The sequence below is a fragment of the Narcine bancroftii genome, chromosome 7, assembly GCF_036971445.1.
Source record: "Narcine bancroftii isolate sNarBan1 chromosome 7, sNarBan1.hap1, whole genome shotgun sequence".
Taxonomy (NCBI): domain Eukaryota; kingdom Metazoa; phylum Chordata; class Chondrichthyes; order Torpediniformes; family Narcinidae; genus Narcine; species Narcine bancroftii.
The window spans coordinates 171898756-171924469 of NC_091475.1; the positions used below are offsets into that span (position 1 = coordinate 171898756).

The following is a 25714-nucleotide window of genomic DNA, read 5'->3' on the forward strand; positions in this document are numbered from 1 at the left end:
TGTATTAAACTCCTTCCTCTTCTTTAAGAGTTCAAAACTTATGTCTGGGTAAAAAAATATTTTTTGACCCTTGTATTCCAGTGGTTTTTTTTGTCTTCTCTAATTTTATTCCTTGCCCTCTCCAGTATATTTTCGATTGTCGTCTATCTCAGAAATTTTACTAAAACGGATCTTGGTTTTTGCTGTGTCTGTGGTTTCGGAGCTAGTGTTCTGTGTGCCCTTTCTGTTTCCATTCCTTCCTGTATTTCTGTCATTCCCAGGACCTTTGGGATCCATTCTTTTGTAAATTCTTTCATATTTGTGTCTTCTTCATCTTCCTTTAGGCCCACTATCTTTATGTTGTTTCACCTACTATAGTTTTCCATTATATCAATCTTCTGAGCTAATAACTCTTGTGACTCTTTAACTTTTTTGTCACTTTCTTCCAATTTTCTTCTTAAGTCATTCACTTCCATTTCTACAGCCGTTTCTTGTTCTTCCACATTTTCTAATCTTTTCCCTATTTTCTGTCATGATCAGCCGTACTCACTTTTTCTTCTGTACTTTTCATTTCACTAAATTCTAATGTCAACCATTCTTTTAATGCTCTCATTTGTTCTTGAAATTTTTTTTATCTATATTCTGTCCATCTGTTTTATCTTCTATTTCTCTGTGCAGATCTTGGTCTTTTTCTTCCTCTTCTTCTGTGTCTGTACCTGTGTTTATGTCTTCTACTTCTCTTCCTTGTATCTGTGTCTCTTCTGACTTTCCTGTTGAGTTGCTTGCCTCACTTTGCTGGTCTTCTTCTTGCTTGGCTTCTTGCTGTTGGTCCTCTTCTGGGCTAATGATCTGTTGGACCTCCTGTTGCTGCTCTTCTTTCCTATCACTCCTTTTCCTGTCGCTTTCCTCTTCTTCCAGCTGAGACCCCTGGTGTCGGGCATCCCTCAGCTGGTCACGCTGTGTTTGCTCGCTCCTCAGTTGGGCCCCTCCTGTTGGTGTTCTTTTTTTCCTTAGTTAGTGCACTATGCGCTTTTGTTTGGCTCAGAGAGCCATTTTTGCAGTCCAGCGGTCGGGAGGTCGTGACTCTGCAGGGTTGACACCAACCTTGGAGAATGGGCTTTCTTCTCCACAATGGCTCCCTGTTTCTTCATGCAGGTAAGGCCTTCTCCTTTCTCTTCCGGCGTCTTTTCTTCTTTTTTTCCCGTTGTTTTTACTTTTTCCTTCTTGGGTGCCATTTTCTTTCTTTTCTCTACAACTTTATCTTTTATTTGTTATGTTTTATGTTTCTTGAACTTTGTATTTTCTTCACTTTATTTCTTCTTTTTTGGAGAGGGCTGGTATTCTCCAACCAGCCACTATTCCATCACGTGACTCCTCTCTAGTAAGGGATTATTTAAGGTGGTATGTAAATGGAAAGAAAAGTTTGAAAACCACTGCTCTAGATCAAAATTTGCAGTAAATTTTCCCACGCTATTTTATAAATTGTGTGTTTTATTCCCAATATGATTTTCCCATGCTCTTCTATTAATTGTATGTTAGTAAGTTTGATTGCAATCCTTTGTGTCCAGACTCGCCTCTCTCAAACCTGACACTTTCTCAACACAACAATGACCAATGTGGGGACTGACAGCTGGCCACTGGGAGAGCCTCCTGTCATCCTGCCATCAGCCATTTTTTGGGGAAAAAAAGTGAGTCTAACATGCCGTTGTATGTGACACTAGATGCTAACGCTGTTATATACATGTCCCGCCTCTTTTGCTCCTGGAATGCCAGCTTGCTGTTTAAAAAGACACACTGACCTGGCATTATGCCGGCTTATTCTGTTCAGTGTAAACAACTAAAGCCGCCTAAATGACGGGTCTTCCTTGTGACAATATTGCGTGATTTTGGAGTTTAATAACAAAACTATAAGACTCCTGCAGAATACCATATACGGCTACCAGTTAGAAAAAGCCCCCTTTATTCTCTCACTGCCTCTATGCATGCTGGTACCTTTCCTATAATACAATGAGTTCTCTTTTTTTTTTTACAGCCTCCTATGTGGCACCTTGTCAAAGGCCTTCCAAAAATCAAGTAGGCAACATGCCCCACCAGTATTGCAGTAAAATCACCACTATTCATGACTACTCTCATCTGATCAGTTTACCAGAGTCTGTGAAATCCAACCAGCAGTAAAACTGAAATTGGTGGTTTGATGAAGAATTACTGGAGATGACAGCAAGATCTAGATCAACTGGAAAATGGGCCAAGCAATGGCAGTTGGGATTTGACTCTGAAAAGTGTGAGATGTTGCATTTTGATAAGTTAAAGTAGGTCAGTATTTGCACATAGGGCCCTGGAGAACAAAAGAGTAATTGATATAATGGTGCAAGAGGAAACACAGGAAGACAGTGATGAAGAGGGCATTTTGAATGCTTGCCTTCATTGGTAGAGAGATGGCAGATAGCTGCAGGAAACACAAAGCTGTGATAAATGGCGATTTTAACTTTTGTATATTGACTTGGATTACCATACTGTAAAAGGTTCTGGATGGATAGGAGTTTGTCAAGTGTGTTCAGGAAAGTTTTCTAAATCAATGTATAGAGGTACCAACGAGAGAGTGTAGTACTGGATTTCCTATTGGGGAACGAGACAGGATAGGTTCCAGATGTATGTGTAGAGGAACATTTTGGATGTAGTGATCACAATGCCATTAGTTTCAAGGATAGGTTTGGGCCTCAGGTTGAGATTCTAAATTAGAGAAAGCCCAATTTTGAGGAAGTGAGATAGGATCAAGATTGCGTGGATTGGGATATGTTGTTTTCAGGCAAGGATGTGTGAGGAAAGTGGAAGACCTTCAAAAGTGAAATTTTGAGAGTACCTGTACATAATTTGTATGTTACTATCAGTACTAAAGGCAAAGTTAGCAGGCATAGGGAATCTTGGTTTTCGCAGGATATTGGGGATCTGGTTCAGAATAAGAGGTGTATAGCAAGTTTAGGCAACGGAGCAAATGAGGTACTTGAGGAGTACAAAAAATGAAAGAAAAACCTAGAAAGAAATTAGGAAGGCTAAAAGAAGACACAAATTTGCTTTGGCAAACAATGTGAAGGAAAATCCTAAGGGTTTCTACAGGTATATTAAGAACAAAAGGATAGTAAGAGACAAAATTGTTCCCCTTAAAGATCAGAGTGGACAGCTATGTATGGACCCAAAAAAATGGGGGAGATCTTAAATGAGGTTTTTTTTTCACCAGGAAACTGGCATGAAGTCGAGGGAAGTAAGGAAAACAATCAGTGAGGACATGAAACCTACACAGATTAAAGAGGATGATGTGCTTCCTGTTTTAAAACAATTAAGGGTGCATAAATCTGGACCAGCTGTAAAAATGAATTCAATGCAGACAAGTATGAGGTATTGTATTTTGGAAGGATAAACCAAGAAAGGACATAATACACGGTAAATAGTATGGCACTGAGGAGTGTGTAGAACAGAAGGATCTGGGAATACAGATGCATAATTCCCTGAAAATAACACGACAGGTGGATAGGGTTGAGCTTTTGGCATATTAGCCTTCATGAATCAAAATATTGAGTATAGGAGTCGCGATGTTATGGTAAAGTTGTATAAAGCATTGGGTGATGCCAAATTTGGAATATTGTGTGCATTTTTGGTCACCTAACTGCAGAAAGGGTATCAAAGAGTGCAGAGAAGATTTACTAGCATGTTGCCTGGACTTCAGGAACTGAGTTACAGGGAATGACTAAGCAGGTTATGACTTAAGATCGTGGCAAGATCCATACTCTTACTGTTTAAACAGTCATCATACGGGCCCCAGTCTGTATCTGATGAGGCGCTTCAGCTTCGTTATCAGTTTCCCATAATAAATCATCTTCCATGACCTCAATTGCACAAGAGATACCACACTTTATAAACAATTTTATAACAGTCTCTACTTTAACTTTGTCCCAAGCCATGAGCACGAAGTCACACAGCACATCAAGCGATGCAGCATGTATTGCCCCTCCTTTTGTGAACGATTTTTCTGCACTCGACATCAATGTATTCCATTCCTCATGCACATGGTCTTTGAATGGCTTGTTCAAGCAGACATCAAGAAGTTGCAATATAGACGTCAAACCACCTGAGCTAACCACCATATAAGCATTAAGTAATGCTAATCTGCTTTAAATGTTCTCAGTTAATTGGCTATGAAACATATCTCAGACCAGCAAACACCAATACTTGTGTAAACCAGCTGGCCACCTGTTCTTTTTTTTAAACTTTATTTATTTGTTCAAAATACAGATAGTAAGTAACATATATAACAATAAACTAAGCATGAATGATATATTTTATATATATATATAAAAGAAAAAAGAAAGAAAAAAAAGAAAAAAGAAAAAGAAAAAAAAGGAACCCCTCCACCCCCCTTTCAGCCAACTCTCCTAAGGACAGCCATAAAGAGAAAAAAAATTAAAGAAAAATTAAGCATACATATTAAGATCTAATCAATGTAAATCAAAATGTAAATATTCTGAATATAACAACCACTTATTAATAAAAAAACTATAGTTATCACACAAAACATGTGATTTTTTTCCATTATTAAACAATATTTCATCTCATTATGCCATCTATTAATATCAATCATATTCGTATCTTTCCACGTACTAGCAATACATTTTTTCACTACAGATAAAATGCTAAATATACAAAAGCAAGTTGAAATTTATCTAATCCCAGACCTTTCAGAGGTTACAAACTACCCAATAAAAATACTGTCGGATCTAAAGGTATTTTAATCTTATTCAGGTATTCCAGAAACAATTGTACTTTCTTCCAAAAAGATTGACCAAACCGCATGAAAAAAAGTTCCAACAGCGTTACCACATCTAAAACACAAATCTGATTAATTAAAACCATATTTTTTTAGCTTTTCAGGTGTTAAGTATAATTGATGTAAAAAATTATAATTAATCATTGCATAACGTCCATTTATCAGTCTAGCTGGCCACCTGTTCCATACATTTTCTATCCATAGTTTTGCACCATTTTCATCCATCCATACCTTTTCAAGAAAATGTACAAAAATACCCTCAGGGAATTTTATTTTATGTTTAATTTTGCATTTGAAGATTACCATGGGTCTTAACTTCATCCCATCGGTCATGCACAATAACACCCCGGTAAACCTGGTCCTATCATGGCCTGTTCTTCTGGTTTGCACAGTTTTCACACCTTTCCATTCCACTGTTCTATTGTCTATCATACCAAATTTATGGGGGGGGGGGGGGGGGTCGTCCATGTTGCCAATATTTGCCAATGCAAACTTTTGTTTCTGCTGGTTACATATAATAAACCAGTAAAAATTTAAAACTTTATGATCAAGATCTTTTGGTAGTTTCTGAGCAGTTTTGGTTTTTGTCGTAATACCAGATATTTCCTGTTCATGAAACAGTTGCACCAGCCTACTGTAGCTTCAAAATCATTACTGAGGTCTGGGTGCAACTTCGTCCACTGCAGGGCAAATGTTCTTATTTTATTTCGGGTGTAGCAATCTTGCCTCTATTCACGTACCCATTTTGCAATGTGATTTTCCAACTCTGGCCAATAAATTATTCCTTTTCTAGTGAACGTTGCCTTTTTTGGTATTTTTGTTAGTCTCTTCTTTCTTCCAATCTCTTAGCAACTTCTCATATACATCACATTTTCTTCCAGCAGCTCATTTGTTGGTTTTCTTGGCCATTTCTATCACTTCACTTCATACTTTAATTGTTTTGATGGAGCCTCCAGCCAATGTCCAGCAGATTAATCATCGCGATTTTTGGGGGTTGACTTGTACGCCAACAAATGCCAACATTTCAGGGATTACAATTTTTGGGGTTAGACTAATATGCCCATTATATAATAAAACCCTTAAAATGAGGCTGGAAAAGGAGATCGACTGATCTTTCAGTCTACTTAAATGCCAAACTATATGGTACCTTTCTTTCTCTTTTCCTTCCTGGATAGAATTCACTAACATGAAATATATAATGTTAACCTGATTAGTAATTTGTTTTTAAAGTGCAAGGTAATGGGAGGTGTGGCCATGCTGGGTGGCTGAGCAGACATGTTTCTCTGAGCGCTCCATGAAAATCCTATAAAAGACTACCAAAAAGTGGTTTTAATGAAAAATCTTCAACAACAAAAGTGTGGATGCATCTTTTAAAGATTAATATTAAAGAATGACTGGAAGATCGCATGGGAAGCCAAAATCCGTGATGGAAAAAGCTCCAGCCTCGCCAGTCAGCTCAACAGAAAGTGCGGGTGGAGATGCCGCCTCCTCTCAACAAACACTGGACTTTAAAACTCTGCTGCAAGAGATTGGAAGTCTGGGTCAACGTTTTAAAAGTATGGAGAATCCGATTAAAAAGCTTACCACTACAGTGAGAGATGTGGGTGAAGCTATTAATGATTTAAATGAAAGAGTGGACAGAGCCAAGAAAGATCTTGGCAAACACTATAAACAAATCAAAGAACTAAAGAAACAAGCTGAACAATGGGTAACAGATAAGCAGCTTCTTTTGGACAAATTTGGATCATATAGAGAACTTAAATCGGAGGAACAATGTGCAAATCGTTGGCCTGAGAGAAGGTGCAGAAGGCAGAGATGCCTTAAAATTATTCGAGACTTGGATCCCTCAAGTCCTTCACACTGATGAACTCGGCAACCGAGTGCACATTGAACACACTCATCAAACATTGGGGTCAAGGAGAATGGGTGAAGCCCATCCTCGACCCATTCTGGTGAGATTGTTGAGCTTCAAGGATAGAAAGACAATCCTAAGAGTTGCTTATGAAAATACCTGAAATTCTGGTTTTCCCTTGAAATGGGACAATGCAGAGATCAAGTTCTTCCAGGACTTTAGTAACGCGGTGATTCTGAGAAGACAATTTGACGTGGTCAAGAGGCAATTCCAAGAAAAGAACTTTAAATATAAACTGCTGTACTCAGCATTAGAAAGTATGAAGGCAATAGAATATATTTTAAATTGAAAGAAGTGGAAGAGTTTATTTGACAACTATGAACACAAACAGAGATGCTGACGGTGAAAGACTGGTGTAAATAAGATATTTAAGGACATGATAAAGTTTTATTTTTTGTGTGATGGTTGTCTTAATTTTTATGGTGAAATGTTGAAGTTCTATCTTATTTACATCTTGGGGAGCTCAGAGAATGGAAAGAAGGTTCTGAAGGTACAGCATAGTATAACTCTGTCTTAAGGGCGGTAATGGCGTCAATGGAGGCAGATAGTTTTCAAGATGGTGCTTTAGGGTGGGGTTCTTTTTCTCCCTGAAGGCTTTTGTGGGCTTTTCTTCATGGGCCTTGTGGACTTCATGTCTATGTTACCACTGGGGAAGAGGTTGCATGATTTTTAGGGCAAGGTCACAGATCACGAAACCATTTACATGTATATTTGCACAGATTTTTTAATATGTTATTGTGGATAAGTCATTGAAGTTTATCAGTTTTAATATCAATGGTTTGAATGGAGCGGTCAAAAGGAAAAGAATACTCTCATATTTTAAAAAGATAAAAGCTGACATAGTATTTCTGCAAGAAACACATCTTCTAAAGTGGAACACGACAAATTGAGGTGATTATGGTGGGGGGGACGGACAGGTCTTCTCTTCCTCATTCAATTTGAAAGCAGTGGGCATGATTGCTAAGAACGTCCTGATCGCTGTAGAAAATGTCTCCATGGACCAAGCAGATAGATATGTAATGATAAATGGCTAATTTTACTCAGAATCATGAATGTTAATGAATATTTATGCCCCGAATTATGACAACGAGATCTTTATGAAGGACATCTTTTTAAAAGCTGCTGAAAAATGTATTGATTGGAGGAGACTTTGATTTTTGCTTGGATCTGATCCTAGATAAATCGGCAAAAACAGTAACAAGAGCCAAAGCAGCTAAATTAACTCTCTCACATATGAAATATTTAAACTTGATGGATGTATGGAGGCAGTCTAACCCTAAGGAGAGAGATTATTCATTTTATTTTAAAAAAATGACTCACATACCAGAATAGATTTATTTTTGCTATCGTCAAGTCTGAAAGATCGAGTAGTAAAAATTGAATACTTACCTAGCTGCACTCAGATCTCTCACTGTTAACTTTGGTTATACAATTATTGGAGAAGGAAGAAAAAAAATACAGATGGTGATTAAATACGATGTTACTAAAAAGGGGGGATTTTTAACAATTTATACAACAACAGATTGAACTTTTTTGTGAAACTAATTTGGGATCAACAGACAATAGCTTTCTAATATGGGATACTTTTAAAGGCATATTTGAGAGGACAAATTATTTCAAATGCAAAAAAGATTAAAAGAGAATTTAATGCAGAAATAAATAAATTGGAGATAGAAATAGGGGATTAGAAAAGCAATATCAAAGGATGGGAAATAAAGACAAATATAGATCACTGGAAAATAAGAAAATCCAACACCTTACAAACTTAGAATAGAAAAGACAAAATACAAAAAAGAAATACTTTGTATTGGGAGAAAGAGCATATAAAGTATTATGGCAACTGAAGGCTGAAGAATCAGTGAGTGCTATAAATGCTATACAAAATGACACGATTGCATACAATCAAAAAGAGATAAATGAAACATTTCAACAATAGTACAAAAATTTATATAAATCTGACTCACTGAGGGATGAAGCCAAAATAGATATGTAGTTAGATGAAGTGAAGTTGAATGATGAATTAGATTTACAATTTACCAGGGAAGAAATTGAAGAAAACACTGGGGACGCTTCAAGCTATAACAAAGCCCCAGGTGAGGATAGATTTCCAGTCGAGTTTTATAAAGAATTTAAAGAACTGTTAATGCCCCTGTTTATGGATATAATAGAACAAGCAGTGAAAACCCAGAAATTATCTGATTCCTTCTCAACAGCAAGAATTACTGTGTTGCCCAAAAAGAACAGGGGATCCTATGAAAACTTCATCTTATTAACCAATATCTCTTTTGAATGAGGTGACTATTTAACATAATACATTTGCCTCAGTCATGGAAGGACCCCAATATAGTAGTATCTCTAGATGCAGAAAAGGCATTCGACAGACTTGAGTGGCCTTTTCTGTTTAAAATATTGGAAAAGTTAGATATTGGATGACAATTTATAAATTGGGTTAAGGCTCTATATCAAAATCCACAGGCAAAAATAATAATTAATAACCAGATATCAGGAATGTTCCCATTAAGCCATTCGAGCAGGCAGGGCTGCCCTCTTTCTCTAGCACTATTTGTTATGGTGATAGAACCTCTGGCAGAAATGATCAGGGGTGATCTTAAAATTAAAGGTTAGAAGCCGGACAAGTTCAACACAAGATTAGTTTGCTGATAATGTACGGCTGTATATGTCTGAACCCGAAGGTTCCATGGAGAAATTACAATAAATTTTAATAAAATATGGAAGAGTATCAGGATATAAAATAAATAGGGAAAAAAAGTGAAATTTTACCAATACCAAACCAAAATTAAGAGCACTTTAAAGTTAACAGTATGCTTAAATGGAAAAACGATGGGATTTAATATTTAGGAATCATGATCAAAAAAAATTTGAACAATCTATAGAAGTTGAATTATTCTCCCTTATTGGCAAAAATAGAAAAAGATTTGCAGAAGTGGAAGGACCTGCCCCTGACTTTAATAGGAAGGGTTAACAGTATTAAAATGAAGATTGTGCCAAAGATCCAATATTTGTTCCAATCAGTACCAACATATTTATCAAATAAGTTTTTTTAAATAATAAATGGTATAGTTGGGCAATTTTTATGGAATAATAAAGTGCCAATGATAGCATTGATGACAAATTGATGTGGGACTACAAATTGGAGTTTGAGGCTTCTGGATTTTAAGAAATACTATCTAGCTTCACAGCTGAGGTATTTGGCATTCTTTTTTGAATTGGAATCACCAAACTGGGTACATATGGCGCTACACAGGTTGGAGGAAGCTTCACCCAAAGATTTTATTTATAGGTGGAACTTCAAACTAATTAAGAAAATGTCTTCTAATCCTACATTGATTCATTTGATTAAAATATGGCAAGACACCAAGAACATAATAGGAAGGAAACCTGGAATTTCTATAAGGGCTCCATTATGTAACAATCCATTGCTCCCTATGATCATGGGGAATACAATTTTAAATATTTGATCCCAGAAGGGGATTAGGTATATTGCAGATTATTATAAGGATGGAATTTTAATGTCATTGGAACAAATGAAGCAAATATATGATGTCCCGAATGGCACCTTTCTTTGCTATCTGCAATTGAGAGCTTTTTTAAGAGAAATTTGGGGAAACAATATGACTCCTCTGGGGTCGAGTTAATTGGAACACATTTTATGGGTGGGTAATATACCCAAGTTTATTACTCAAATTTATTTTACCCTCCAGATGGATGGGAAAAAGCTTGGAATTCATAGGTCCAGGGAAAGGTGAGAAGCAGATTTAGCAGTGAACATATCAGAATATTCCTGGGCTGAATTGTGTAAAGAGGGGGTAATATTGATTATTAATGCAAGGTATGATTTGGTGCAATACATTTTTTTTCATCAATTATTTTTGACTCCACAAAGATTGCACAAATCAAAGCCTGAAATATCCAACAGATGTTTCCAATGTGGAATAGAAGAAGGAACATTTCTTCAATCCGTTTGATCCTGTGTGAAAGTAAATGTCTTCTGGCAGGAAGTGACAGAAGTGTTATCTAAGATTACAGGAATCAACTTCCCCAGCAATCCAGAATTATACTTTTGTGGGAATTTTATAGACATCAGTAATCACTTAACTGAGTTCCATATCTCATTTACTATGATTGCATTGGCGATAGCTTAGAAATGTGTTGTCATCACGTGGAAATCAGATACACCAATTTCTCTGAAGAGATGGATATCAGAAATGGACATTGTTGTTCTCTTATGCATTGCGGCAGAAGGCTATATCATAGTTCAGATTTTGTGTATAGCAGTATACTAAAAATTGTTTTCTCTATAATTTAAAAAGTATCCTATGGACAAGATTACTTATAATTTAAGAAACGAACACGATACATTCCTGAAGACCTGACAATCGTATTTGAACTTTATTGGTGCACAAGTGTAATATTGCTGCTGTAAATGCATGATCTGTCCTCAACTTTATTCTATTATTTTTACTAGTAAAATAGACTGTGAGCCTTGGCGGAGAACAAAAAGACTCTGTATCCGTTTATCTTGTTTAAGTTGAGGGGAAGTGGGTAACGGGGGGGGGCGGGGGGGTGCTGCTGGAATGTTTTGGTTTTGGAAATTATACTTTTTGTATTTTTAAAATAAGAACGTCTATATACAGTATTTATTTGTAAGTGGTATATATATGTAAAGAATATATAAATGATATGTGTTTGAAAACCAAAAATAAAATATTTTTTAAAATGTGCAAGGTAATGAGTTGAAATTCTGTTTTAATGATTTGTTGGTTAAAAAACTATTTTGTGAATCCTTTAGAATTTCTGAATACATTAGAAATATTGTCTAGTTATTATTGAAATAGTAAGGGTTAATTATAAATATTTATGCAACAATTATAAAAATGCAACTTCCTCTCCATTAACTAAATTAAATTTCACTTAATTTCAGAGAAAACGTTTAGTTTCTTTAAGTTATCAGACTAAACTAAGCTCCTTTGTTCTCTTTTGTAGTTCAGAAGATAAAGTAAAGATCAATTTTATTAACCGTGATGGAGAAAAACTGAAAGCTGAGGGCAAGTTGTGTGATTCTCTATTAGATGTTGTTATTGAAAATAATTTGGATATTGATGGTTTTGGTAAGTCCTGCTATTTTTAATTAACTCTCTTGTTTTTGGAGAATTTTTAAACAATTGTAACTCCAGTTTCTTGGCACTTGTTTACTTACTGATTCCCAGTGAAAGAAATATTTTAATGTTCAGAAAAAAATGATATATTTAGTGTGATTAACAATGGTCTCTTTTATATCTGTGCCTTGTGTGCCCGTCATTCCATTAACATTGCACTCCCACCTCTGTTGGTCTCATGACCCAACTCTTTTTTCCCTGTCCTCTGGGTGTTGTAATGCCATTGAAGATATCGATCGCATGTTTTATGTTAATTTATGTTAATTATGTTACTATGTTAATCATCACAAGCAAATAGCCTTGTAGGCTGAAGGATTTGTGAAGAACAAAAGTTTAACTTCAGATAAAATATAAAAAGGATGTTACCTTTGAGGATATTTGGAGTTCCTTGAATGGCACGTGCGAATCACAACTGTACCAGTATTTGGAAATATCAAGGACACTCCAACAGTGAGCAAAGATGTAAAGTCCAAGTCACAGCCTAGTCCGAAATTGAAAAGGAGTACCTTTGACACTAATCTCAGATGTAAATAAGGAAAAGGATAAAGTAACTAAAGAAAAGGAGAGTTTGCCTGCTGAGAAGAGCTGTTTGTTCTGTCAAGGTGGACATGGAAAAAGAAGGCAGATAATGAGAAGATTGCTTTCTTAAAGGAAAAAGGAATATGTTTTGGTTGTATATGTGAAGGGCACATCAGTAAAAATTCCAAGAAGTGACTTAGTTGTAATAGATGCAATTTGAAGCATCCTAGAATACTGCATATTCACCAAAGGAACAAGGAACTGGAAAATGAGCAAACAGAAACAAAGGAAGCAGCAGAAAACAGTGTTATAGCCTTGATTCAGACAGGTGGTCTTACTGGGGCTGGTAAGGATAACTGCCTGTATGTTAAGGCCAAGATCGGTAAAGTAACAGTATGTCCACATGCATTTCTTGACTTTGGTAGCATTACATCATTTTGTACTGTGGGGCTTATGAAAAGGCTTAATCTTGAAGGAAGAAAGACAAAGATTCTATTGAAAGCCATGGGGCAAAAAAAAGTAATTGAAAGTAACATCGTTTCAGGGTTAGAGGTTGCTGGAATACACAGCAACAATTTTTGTGATTGTCCAGAAGTCTATGCCTGTGCATAAAGGAAACATCCCACTGTGGATCAGTGAAAGGAAGTTTAAATACCAGAAAATAGCTCTAAGATAGAGATGCTAATTGACTTGGATGTACCAAAGGTTCTAGAACCAATAGAAGTAATACAGAGTGTGGGAAATGGATCTTATGCTATTAAAACTGCTTGGATGGATAACTAATAGAAAGAATAGCATTGCTCAGAAGTAGTCAACAACCAGTGTCAATATCATCTATTGTGAAACTCAACAAACTATTGAAACAACTAACGGTTGTCTATTGTCAATAGACAATAGACAATAGGAGCTGGAGTAGGCCCTTCAGCCCGTCGAGCCAGCACCGCCATTTTACAGATCATGGCTGATCACTACCATCAGTACCCCTTTCCAGCCTTATCCCCATAACCCTTAACTCCTTTGCCCACTAGAGTCTTATCTAACTCTCTTTTGAACATAATCAGCGAATCTGCCTCTACCACCCTCTGTGGCAGAGCATTCCACAGATTCACACTTCTCTGGGTAAAAAAATGTTTTCTCATCTCCATCCTAAAGGGCCTACCCTGTATTCTTAAACTATGCCGGACTTTCCTGAATGCTTCAATAAAAACCAAAAACCTTCTAAAGAATACAAACTGTTCTTAGAAATCCTAACTGGCAAAAATAAATCAAGAGCATCTAAACCAATAAAAAAGAAACTGTTTTCTCAAAAAATGGATGAAAATGAAGTATTAGAAGATGCTGCAAATGCTGCTAATAATTATTCCTGCAAAGCAAAATCCGGGGCAGGAATGAAACAAATGTCTGGGAATGCCCAGATGCACCAACGAAAAGATCAATGAAGAAATCTTGCAGCATGAATACAATGGGTGAACACAGAAAATTGTGCTGATGGTATAATGAAGGATTTCATTGACAATATGGTTCAACTGCCCTCAGAGTATAAAATGGTAACCAGAAAGATTTAATTATAGATAGAATTCACAAAGCCAGAAAGCAGAAGAAAAGAATAATTGCTGAAGAAATTAATACAGTTATTGAGGAAAGAGATTCAGCTTTATCAAGATGTACAAGGTTAGATAAGGAGATTCATCTTTTGAAAGAGAGCGTCATTGCTTAAGAAATGTGTCTCAAACATACGCCTTACTTAGCCTCTAAGCAACTATTATTATTGATTGAAGTCGCTACAAGGGGACCAAGCACTGATCCACTTGTCATAGGCCTCCATCCAGAATAACACACTTCCATCACCACCCTCTGTCTTCTACTAGGGGTCTGCCAATTCTGAATCCAAGCTATTACTGAAGTCCATGTAGATAACATCCACACCCTATCCTTGTCAATTATATTGTTCTTAGACTTTCTGAAGTGCATTTCAATTAATCTCTTTTGGCTCTTTTGTGACTCTGGAGCAGTGGAGAGAGGAAATTGGTCAAACCCAGATACAGTTACCTGGCTGTTTTCTAGTACATAATATCATCAAAGTGATGTGTTTAAGGAATTAAAGCTATTATCTAATTAGGAAAAAAGATGAATAATTTCCCTAGGATAATTTTAAAAATATTTATAAAATTTTGTACCACACATTAATTTCTATCTGAAAGACAGATTTCTTTCAGGCTTTAAAATTGCTAAATCCTGTATTCATGGGTTTGCATATTTCAGTCCATAGAACACACTGTCAGAAAGGAAGCAAAAGAGAATCAACACCATCTCTTTTAAAGGTCATTAATATGTTAGCAATTTGTTCCTTAACAGGCACTTCTAGTATTATGGGGTGTCAGAGAACATTTTGACCTAAAACATATAAATGTTTGCTTCAAAAGCTGGAAAACTATGTTTTCATGTTATTCATGGCTTCTGATTTCAACTGAATGACTCAATACACAAGTTTGTTTTGGAATTCTTCCTACCAAAATAAACAGCCACTTATTAATAAAAAAATTATAATTATCATGCAAAGCATATGTAATTTTTTCCATTATTAAACAATATTTCATCTCATTATGCCATCTATTAATCAATCATATTTGTATCTTTCCACGTACTAGCAATACATTTTTTTGCTACGGATAAAGCTAAATATACAAAAGCAAGCTGGAATTTATCTAATCCCAAACCTTTCAGAGGTTGCAAACTACCCAATAAAAATACTGTTGGATCTAAAACTATTTTAATCTTATACAGATATTCTAAAAATGATCAAATTTTCTTCCAAAAAGATTGTAATATATATACATAACCAAACAGCACCACATCTAAAACACAAATCTGATTCATTAAAACCATATTTTTTTAATTTTTCAGGCGTTAAATATAATTGATGTAAAAAATTATAATTAATCATTGCATCATGTGCATTTCTTAAACTAGTTACACTCATAACAGATATATAACCAATTGTCTTCAGAAAAAAATAAAAACAATATCCACTTCCCATTTAATTTTAGATCTATCCCAACCCTTTTTATCCATACCATCCTGTAATATTTGATACATAAATGAAATATAACCTTTCTCTGGTACCTTCATAAGAAAAGTCTCAAATTTAGTCATTTTAGGTAAAATCATATCTCTACCAAACATACATTTTACCAAAGATCGAATTTGATAATAAAGAAATAAAGAATTCTTATCAATACCAAAATCTTCCCTCATCTGATTAAAAAAACAAAAACTTACCCTCTTTAAAACAATCTCCCAAATTTTTCACACCTTTAAATCTCCAATGCAATAAACTTTGATTCTGTATTGAAAAAGAAATAAGTTGATTATTATACAACAGAGTCAAAGCCAATAATTTACCCCTAGAGCCTATCATTTTATTTTTCTTTATCCATAACTTCATTAAATGTTTTAGTATAGGCACATTATATTGTTGTAACAAATTTATATTCCACTTAAACAAAAATTGATGTATTTTAAATTCAGAAATTCTTGCCATCTCAATTTGAGCCCAACTAGGAGGCTGTACCAAATCCATCAATGAACTAATAAATTTAAATTGGGCTACCTCATAATAATTTTGAAAATGTGGTACACGTAATCCCCCTAACTCATATTTCCAAGTTAATTTATTCAAAGGTATTCTTGAAAATTTACCCTTCCATAAAAAACTCCCTAACCATTTTATTTAAATCTTGAAAAAAAAATTTATCAAGTAAATACAGAATAGATTGAAACAAATATTGTATATGTTGAAAGATATTCATCTTAATTGTATTTATCCTTCCCATTAAATTAATAGGTAAATCATTCCATTTAATCAAATCATTTTTAATTTTTTTCATTAATGGAGTATAATTTAATTTATATAAAGATTGATAATTAACATTCAAAATTATACCCAGATATTTAATTCGATCAGTCCACTTCAAATTAATAATATTCTTATAAACTGAATAATCTCCTTCACTTCCCGGTAATATTTCACTTTTTTCCCAATTATATCCAGAAAGACATCCATATTGTATTAAACATTCCTTAAAATGCAAAAGTGACTGAGCTGGGTTTATTAAATACATCGATACATCATCAGCAAATAGATTAATTTTATACTCCTCATCTAAAACTTTCATACCTTGTATCTGTGTATTTTGTCTTATCAACTGTGCTAAAGGTTCAATCACCAATGCAAACAAAGCTGGTGATAAAGGACAACCTTGGCGAGTTGATCGAGTTAACTTAAAAGATTCCGAAATCAAACCATTCGTTAATACTCTAGCTACCGGTTTACTATATAGAGCCCTAATCCAACCAATAAAAGAAGGACCAAACTTGAATTTCTCCAAAACTTTAAACAAAAAATTCCATTCAACTCTATCAAATGCTTTTTCTGCATCTAAGGATATCACCATCGGATGATCTAAAGATTGTCGAAATCTATTAATCAAACTAATCACGTACAAAATGTTATCTGAAGCATATCTATTCTTTATAAAACCTGTTTGATCAATATGAATCAACTTTGGTAAAAATTTAGCCAATCTATTCGCTAATATTTTAGCTATTATTTTATAATCTACATTAACAATGAAATTGGTCTATATGAAGATACTTTCAAAGGAACTCTATCTTTTTTAGGAATTACTGTAATTAAAGCACTAGAACAAGACTCATGTAATTCATAATGTTCTCCAACTTGACGTAATACATCCCCAAACATGTATTTCAAATTCAGAAATACTTGCCATCTCAATTTGAGCCCAACTAGGAGGCTGTACCAAATCCATCAATGAACTAATAAATTTAAATTTAAAGAAGTCAATCATAAAAATTTTTTTAAAATTCAACCGAAAATCTATCATCACCAGGCGATTTACCATTCGGCATTTCCAGCATAGCCATTTTAATTTCCGAATTCCTGTACATCTCCATCCTCAAATATCGGTAAATTCAACTGTGATTAAAAAAAAGATCAATCGATCCAGTTTCCTGTTTTCCTTCAGATGTATATAACTTTTTATAAAATGAATAAAACTCATCATTAATCTCACAAGGTTTATAAGCAATAAGAGAATTCCGTCTAACAGCATTAATAGTCCTCGATATCTGTTCTTTCTTTAATTGCCAAGCTAACACCTTGTGTGCTTTCTCTCCCCATTTGTAATACTGTTGTTTAGTACTATTAATCAAACATTCAAATTGATAAGATTGCAAAGTATTATATTTCAATTTCAACCTAGATAATTCTATTTTCTGATCTTCTGTAGCATCTTTCTGAAATTCCTTTTCTAACTCATCGATCTGTTTCTCTAATTCAAGACTCTGATTTAATCGATTCTTTTTTATTTTAGAAGTATAACTAATTATTTGTCCTCTCAAATAGGCTTTCATAGCATCCCATAATACAAACTTACTTTGAACAGAATTAGAATTTTCTTTCAAAAAAAATTAATTTGTTTTTTCAAAAAATCAATAAATTCCATATTTTTTAACAACATCTCCAACGATAAGCTATTTGAATTTTCTCAGAAGTCTCATATGTAAAATATAACAGAGAATGACCTGAAATTACCCTATTTTTATATTCTGCTTGTTGTATTTTCCCTTGTAAATGTGCCGATACTAAAAAGAAGTCAATCCTTGAAAACGATTCATGTCTAGATGAATAAAAGGAAAAATCTTTCTCTGTCAGATTAAGACGTCTCCAAATATCTACTAAATTAAGATCTTTCATCAACGCATGGACCTGAATTGCCATCTTGGATTTTTTAACTTTCTTCGGAGATTTATCTAATAAAGGTTCCAAACCACAATTAAAATCAGCACCAACTAAAATATTATCATTAGCCTGACCCAAACATAAAAATGCATCTGAAATAAATACTTCATCATCTGCATTTGGAGCATAAATATTAAGTAAAGTCCAAAATTCACTAAAAATCTTACAATTCAATTTAAGAATACATCCTGCCTTTTCCTCCATTGATTGTAATTCAAAAGATAAATTTTTATGTATCAAAATTGCTACACCTTTAGCTCTAGAATTAAATGAAGAATATATATGCCCAACCCAGTCCCTTTTTAATTTCACGCTTTCCTTCACATTCAAATGTGTTTCTTGTAAAAAGGTAATATCAATTTTCATTTTCTTAATATACGCCAAGACTCGCTTATGTTTAATCGGACTATTTAATCCTCGAACATTAAAAGTAGCAAACCTCAACTTTGACATATCTACTATTATTACTAAATACCAATAATATCTTTATATAAAAACCTCAAATCAACGTATATAGGCCTTCCAATAAGAAAAAAATCACAAATTAAAAACTAAAAAAAATAAAGAAAAAAAATCCCCCCCCCCAAAAAAAAACTACCAAAAGGTAGTAATCCCCTTAACAAAAATTGGGTGTGGGTCACCCACCAGTGGCTGATGACTAGTAAAGAACTTAGTGCAAATCTCTCCCTCCCCAGCCAAACAGTCAGTAACATCAAAATATCATAATAACAAAAAAGAAAAAATAGAATAAGAAAATTCTTCTTTTCATCCAGAAGATTCCAATCTCGAAGATCCCATTTCAGAAGGAGGTAGACTCTTTCCATTCCCGTTTTTCCCATTTCTGCCATTTCTTCCATTTCCAAGGCAACCAGATTTTTCTTTAGGAGATAATGGTGGACTACGTCTTTGTCCTCTTATATCTGGCAATGAATCAGCAAAAATCATTGCTTCACGATCAGTTTCAAAAAACCGAAATTGATAGTCTCCATAAAACACCTTCAACACTGCAGGGTAACAAAAAGTAGTCTTATAACCTTTACGCCACAAAACTTCTTTAACTGGATTGAATCGACGTCGACGTTGAATGACATCTTGACTCAGATCAGGATAAAAAAAGACTCTGCTATTCTGAATCAATAATGGGGTTTGTCGTTGTCTCGCATTTTGTACTGCAAGTTGAAGTATTGCTTCTCTATCCAAATAACTCAAACATCGAATTATTACTGGTCTCGGTGGTTGACCAGCTGAGGGTGTTCTTAAAGCACAATGGGCTCTTTCCAGTGCCAATCCCCCAGAGAAAAATTCCTGTCCTAATATTTGCGGAATCCAGTCTTTAAAGAAACGAAGAGGATCTTGTCCTTCTAAACCTTCTGGCAAACCAACAATTTTCACATTATTTCTTCTGCTTTGATTCTCCAAATAATCTATTTTTCTTTCTAGCTCCTTCTCACGTTCTCCTAATTCTATGACTGATTTTTCCACCTTCAACACTTTTTCTGTGTTAGAAATCACTTGTTGTTTACAGTCCAAAAAAGCAGTCTGAAGTTTTTTTAATTCTTCATAAGATGCATCCACACATGTCTTAACCATATTTAATTCTGAACTTATACCAGCATTCATTTGAACCATTTCATTCATTTGAGATGTCAACAACTCCATTCCAGGTTTTATAACAGTTTGAATAACAGCATTCATTTGTATACATTGTGATTCAATAAAGCTCGGCTCTGCTCTCTTTGACATAGTGACAGAACAAGGTAACTGCAGCTCCTGCTGCAACTCAACAGAAGGCATTTTAAAAGTTTTACTGCAGGTCTGGACTCCCAGCAACGGCATCCTGAATTCCTCAGGGGGTCGCCGCTGGTCTCTCCCCGTATTTCGTTGTTTTTTCATCAATTCACGAAGAAAAACGATTTCTTCAGATTGAAATGCTACCTGATGCATTTCCAACAATGGAGTCATCTTCCTGTGTGCTCCCTCCATTGAAATCGAAAGGCTTTCCAAATCGGGGTCCATTTCTTGGGAACACCACCTTCTTCCGGAGAATGGGTAATTCCAGCACCATCCTTCATTTGGTGAGCAATAGATTTTTTTTTTCAGCCCCCACAGGCGAACTTTGTGGTTTAGACATTGAAGAGATTGAGCCTGGGGGTGTATCAAGTCGTCTAGGCCCCAAATCTTCAGCACTTTGAAAATGTAACTTCTTCTTAACTTGAGGTTTAGTCTTTTTACCATTAGTGGCCATAATAAATCCTTAATACTTTAAACTAAAATTTAAAAAGTTTAAACTTGAAAACAAAGGGTTAAAAAACGGGTATTTAAAAGTCTGGGCAGAGAGGTCGAGATTGCACGTCTAGACTCTACACCATCTTGCCCCCCCCCCCCCCAAGCTACACTTTTTAATCAATTCTTTGGATATTTTTTAGCACTGCTGATCACAACATTTGCCACCAGGAGCTGCTGCAGGTAACATTGTGCAATTCACTTTCTCGCCAGCTGACATTCCTAATTCCTATTTTCTGGTAATCTTGGGTAATGCTGTATATAAAATAAAAATGGAGCTTCAAAGTGTCATCTGTTTTTGAATTTTGCAGCAGAAACTTTGTTTGGAGTTTCCATGCTATTACTTGCACTGACTAATGAGCATAAGAATGTGAGCATAATTTTTGGTGCTTTAGGAAGAACACATGCAGCATTGATTCAGTGGAATCATGGTGGTATGAGAAAATGTGAAGGTGTGAAAAACTTTTTATTTATATAGCAGTATAACTTAAGATGCAATGTAAAATTATTTTTAAAAAAATATAAAGTATTTAGAACAGAGAACAATAAGACTTCTTTGAAGAATTTACTTCCATGGTTGGCGTAGCAGTTAGCACTGATTGGGACTGAGGTTCGAATACTGCACTGTCTGTAAAGAGTTTGTATGTTTTTCCATGTCTGCATAGGTTTTCTCGGTGGCTCTGGATTCCTCCCTCCACCCCTCCCCCCCCCGGAAAGGTACTGGGGTTGTAGGATAATTGGGTGAAATTGGGCGGCACAGCCTTGTGAGCCGAAATAGCCTGTTACCATGTTGTATGTCTAAATTTTTTTTTAAAAGATGAGTGGTTAAGGCAAGCGAGGTAAACATAATTACATTGGATAAATGAAAGTTGATGAAAAAATATAAAATCCAGGTAAATGTAATCAAGGTCTACACTTTTAAATATTGGCAAACATTCTTTATTTGTTTATAAACATTTTTACTTCAGAAATTAGATGTCCAGATGTATTTCAACCATAGTTCTCTATAAATACTAACAAAACGTGAGTTTATCGATTTTTCTCATAGGTGCTTGTGAAGGAACCTTGGCTTGCTCCACATGTCATCTAATTTTTGAGGAATCCATTTATAAGAAGCTGGATTGCATTACAGATGAAGAAATGGATATGTTAGACCTAGCATACAGTCTCACTGATACGTAAGATGTAACTTATTTTACATTTTTTTGGAAACTATGCATGATATTAACCCATTCACTTCTATTTGAAGCAGCAATGCCTGAAAGGTAACAAAATGTTAAAATCTAATTCTTCTAATTTCACATAATGACAATAATGCCAAGCAGAAAGGGAAAAATGGAGATCAACTTGTAATTTGTTGAGAAGAATAATTCTTGAGAAAAGTCCTTTAAAGTTGAGAGAAAGGGACAGAAAATTGCGGATGGAGTTCCTTGGAATAGGAAAAAATTGCATAGAAAGCAAGTAAGAGTAATGCAAGCATTATGAAGAGGGAAAGGACCTGGTAATTACATGGGGTAGAGAACGTTGAGAATTATCTAGAATTCAATGAAGTTTTTTTGATTTTTAGTGAATGTGAGTTGTTTGTTGAAACACGTGTGGTAGATTTTTACTTGAGAATGTGTTCACAGATCCTGAAAGATGAGAGATGAGAAAAGAAGGAATGACATAGGATGATGTATAATTGACAAAACTGTTCTAAAGGTTAATTTCCAACTTTGGCTGTCTCATTTTATGAGGACATTAGTGCTTTCCCTGAGGTTGGAGGGATGTCAAAATAGTTTATTAGTTACATCAACTGTATGCCCCTGGAAGGTCATGGAAAGGAGAAACCTTACCAGCAATTATTATTGGTACCTTCTCTTACATAATTTCATTTCAATTTTTAGTACTAAAGTACAGAGTAGAACTTTTTAGTTAATAAACTACAAGAGACCACACGATAATGACTCACATGTATGCTACATAATCTAAAACTTAAGGTGGGCGGGTGGAGGGGGTGGAGTGTGCTACAAATATGTTTCTTTTGCGAGAGGAAAAAAAACTTGGAATGCAAAATGTAATCTAAAATAGCCCAAGTGTCTCAAATTCACTTCATTCACAAGCCATGGAAGTAAATGATTTGAATTTTATTTTTAAAAAGACTAATTGCTTGGCATTGTTTTTCAACTTTATTGGTTGTAAATTGGGAAGGGCACCAGATAAAATAATCAATTATTGTTCTTGTTAAAATGGAGGTTTGAGTGAGAGGGTAGATAGAAAGTTTAGCAAAACTTCAGACATCACTGGTTCAGGTATTGCTTTAAATCAATCTAATTCTTTTCTCTTGTAAACACTGCACCAGTGTTCAAAGGTTTAGTTCTTAAATGGTGCATTTCTTTCTGTATAAAAGGGGCTTCTCAAACTAAAAATATCTGAGGACTTCTGTTAACAATGACCATGTTTACTAGTGTAAAAGTTGATCTCATGTAACAGTCGACCCTGCAAAGGGATGTGACCCAGTACACAAAATGGCCGATGAACATGGCAACCGTGCAGGCCCCGCGGAGACCAATGACCTTTGTACCAGATGACCACCTGCTCATTGTTTCCCAACGTGCAAAGGCAGGAATGCTGCCCAGTCAGAAATCAGTGCTCCCGTGACGTCACTCCTGTTGTCAGCAACGAGGAAGGGATGTAAGCAGAGCTGCCAGTCTTCGACTCCAACTCTGTGTGTATGTCATTCTTTCTGCACTTCGCAGTAGCATGAACACTACATTGGTGACTCCGGCAGGTCCATCTGGCAGTTGGTCCTGAAGATGACGGATCAAGAAACTCTTCACATGGTTTCGTTGAAGCTGCCAACTTTCTGAGCGTCGCAGCCACTCGTGTGGTTTGAACAGGCAGAGGCCTAGTTCCACTTTCGACAGATCAACACCAATGACAGACATTGCTACTACATGGTGAGCTTGCTCAACCAGGAGACAGCAATAAAGGTTGTCAACTTCCTTCGGCAGCCTCTGGAGCAAGGCAAATACGATGCCCTCAAGGAGCTATTAACCCGGATTTTCAGGCTCTCGTGTCGTGAGCGTGCTGCCCAATTGTTGCATATGGATGGTTTGAGGGACATCTGCCCTCATGAGTGAGATGTTCGCCCTTGCTGAGGGACACAGGCCTTGCCTGCTTTTCGAGCAAATTTTCCTGGAGCAGCTGTCCGAGGATATCTGATTCTTGCTCACCGATGAGGACTTCAGCAACCCCAGGGAAGTTGCAGCCCAGGCGGATGTACTCTGGGGAGTAAAAAAAGAAAACAGCGCCTCAGTGGAGCAGATCTCTAGGCCCTGCACACAGAGAGCCAAATGGACCCCCTGACCTAAAAGTATTGCTACTATCACCAACAATGGTGGGGTCAATGCCGCCTACCTTGCGCATTTCAGGGAAACGCCATGGCCAACCGTCATTAATGGCCGCGGCGATCGACCAATGTGGCAGCCTCCTCCACGTGTGGGACTCTCTGTCAGGAAGGCGCTTCCTCATTGACACTGATGCCAAAATAAGTATTCTTCCCCCAACCTCAGCCTATGACACCTGGAGCAGCAAACTGATCCCAGCACTGTAGGCGGTGAAAGGCACCACCATACAAACATTCTGCACCCGCACTGTCCCCTTCCGCAGCAACCAGTTCACGTGGTCATTCACAATTGCGGGGCTGTGGCGCAATTGCTCCTCGGAGCAGAGTTCTTGCAAGACCACTGCCTGCTGGTGGACTTTAAAGGGAAGCGATTAGTGCACGCCAGGACTTTTCAAACTACGTCCCTGGGGAAGCCAAATTACCTGCCCCCACCTCAATTATGTTACTTTTACACATTTACACGGATCCTAGTGGAGTTCTCTTCGATCATGGCACCGCAGTTATCAACTGCTGAGCTGAAACTTGGGGTAAGGCACCACATCCTCACCAACGTCCCCCGCTCCACACCATGGCGCACCATCTTCCCCCTGAGAAGCTCAGCCTCACTAAGGGAGAGTTTAAAATAAAATGGAAGAGCTGGGGATAGTGTGGCATTCCGGCAGCCCTGGGTCACCTCCCTGCACATGGTACCAAAAGCAGCAGGAGGGTGTGAGCGATGTGGTGACTATCACTGCCTTAACGAGGTCATCACACCCAACAGGTACCCTGTGCCCCACATCCAAGACTTTACTGCTAACTTACAAGGGGCATGGGTGTTTTCAAAAGTCGACCTCATCAGGGGCTATCACCAGATCCCAGTCCATCCTGATGGCATTCCTAAAACTGCCAACATTATCCCTTTAGGACTTAATGCTGCCCAGATCTTCCAGAGGCTGATGGATGCAGTGGGCCGGGATCTCCCATTTGCATTCATTTATTTGGATGATATTCTCATCACCAGCCAAAACAACACTGAGCAAGCAACTCACCTAAGGCAATTGTGCACCCGACTGCAAGAATTCGGACTAATTATAAACCCTGCTAAGTACCAGTTCGGGTTGGAAACCATTGACTTCCTGGGGCATCGAATCAATAGGCACAGAGTGAAACCCCTCCCAGAAAAGTAGAGGCCATTTGGCATTTCGCCAAGCCCCGTACAGTGAAGGGGTTGCAAGAATTGGTCGGTATGATTTAACTTGTATCACTGATTCAACTGGTAGTGGTGCACATCATGCACCCTCTTCGCGCTCATGGCAGGAAGGGTAAAGACATTACCTGGGACAATGAGGCCTCAGAGGCATTCAAGAAGGCCAAAGACGCACTGGCCAATGCCACCCTTCTGGTACACCCCAGACCAGAGGTGCCATCTGCTCTCACAGTAGACGCTTCCAGCACAGCAGTAGGGGACGTACTGGACCAATGCATCAAAAGGCAAAGGAAGCCCCTGGCCATGTTTAGCAAGCACCTCTGGTCACCCAAACTCAAATACAGTGACTTTGACCGGGAGCTAGTGGCGCTGTGCCTTGCAGTCAGGCACTTCAGGTATTTTTTGGAAGGCAGGCAATTCAGGGTCTTCATGTGCCATAAACCATTAACCTTTGCCTTCCACAAAGTGTCTGACCCATGATCGGCTCATACGTGTCTGAGTTCACCATGAACATCCAACACATTGGGGGTAAGACCAATGTGGTGGCCGACACACTATCCCGCCCCGCGAATGAGTCCGTCCAGGCCATTTCCCAGGGAATAGACTATTTCACCCTAGCCAGGGAACAGC

At 36.7% G+C, this 25714-nt stretch overlaps 1 protein-coding gene across 1 annotated transcript in view; it reads left to right on the plus strand.

The window, feature by feature from the left end:
• fdx1 (ferredoxin 1) overlaps positions 1 to 25714 on the plus strand; it is a 50923-nt gene that overhangs the window by 19415 nt on the left and 5794 nt on the right. Inside the window, exons 2-3 of the mRNA XM_069891320.1 lie at positions 11715 to 11839; positions 21559 to 21688. Coding sequence (XP_069747421.1) covers positions 11715 to 11839; positions 21559 to 21688 — 255 coding nt within the window. The remainder of the gene's footprint in view (positions 1 to 11714; positions 11840 to 21558; positions 21689 to 25714) is intronic.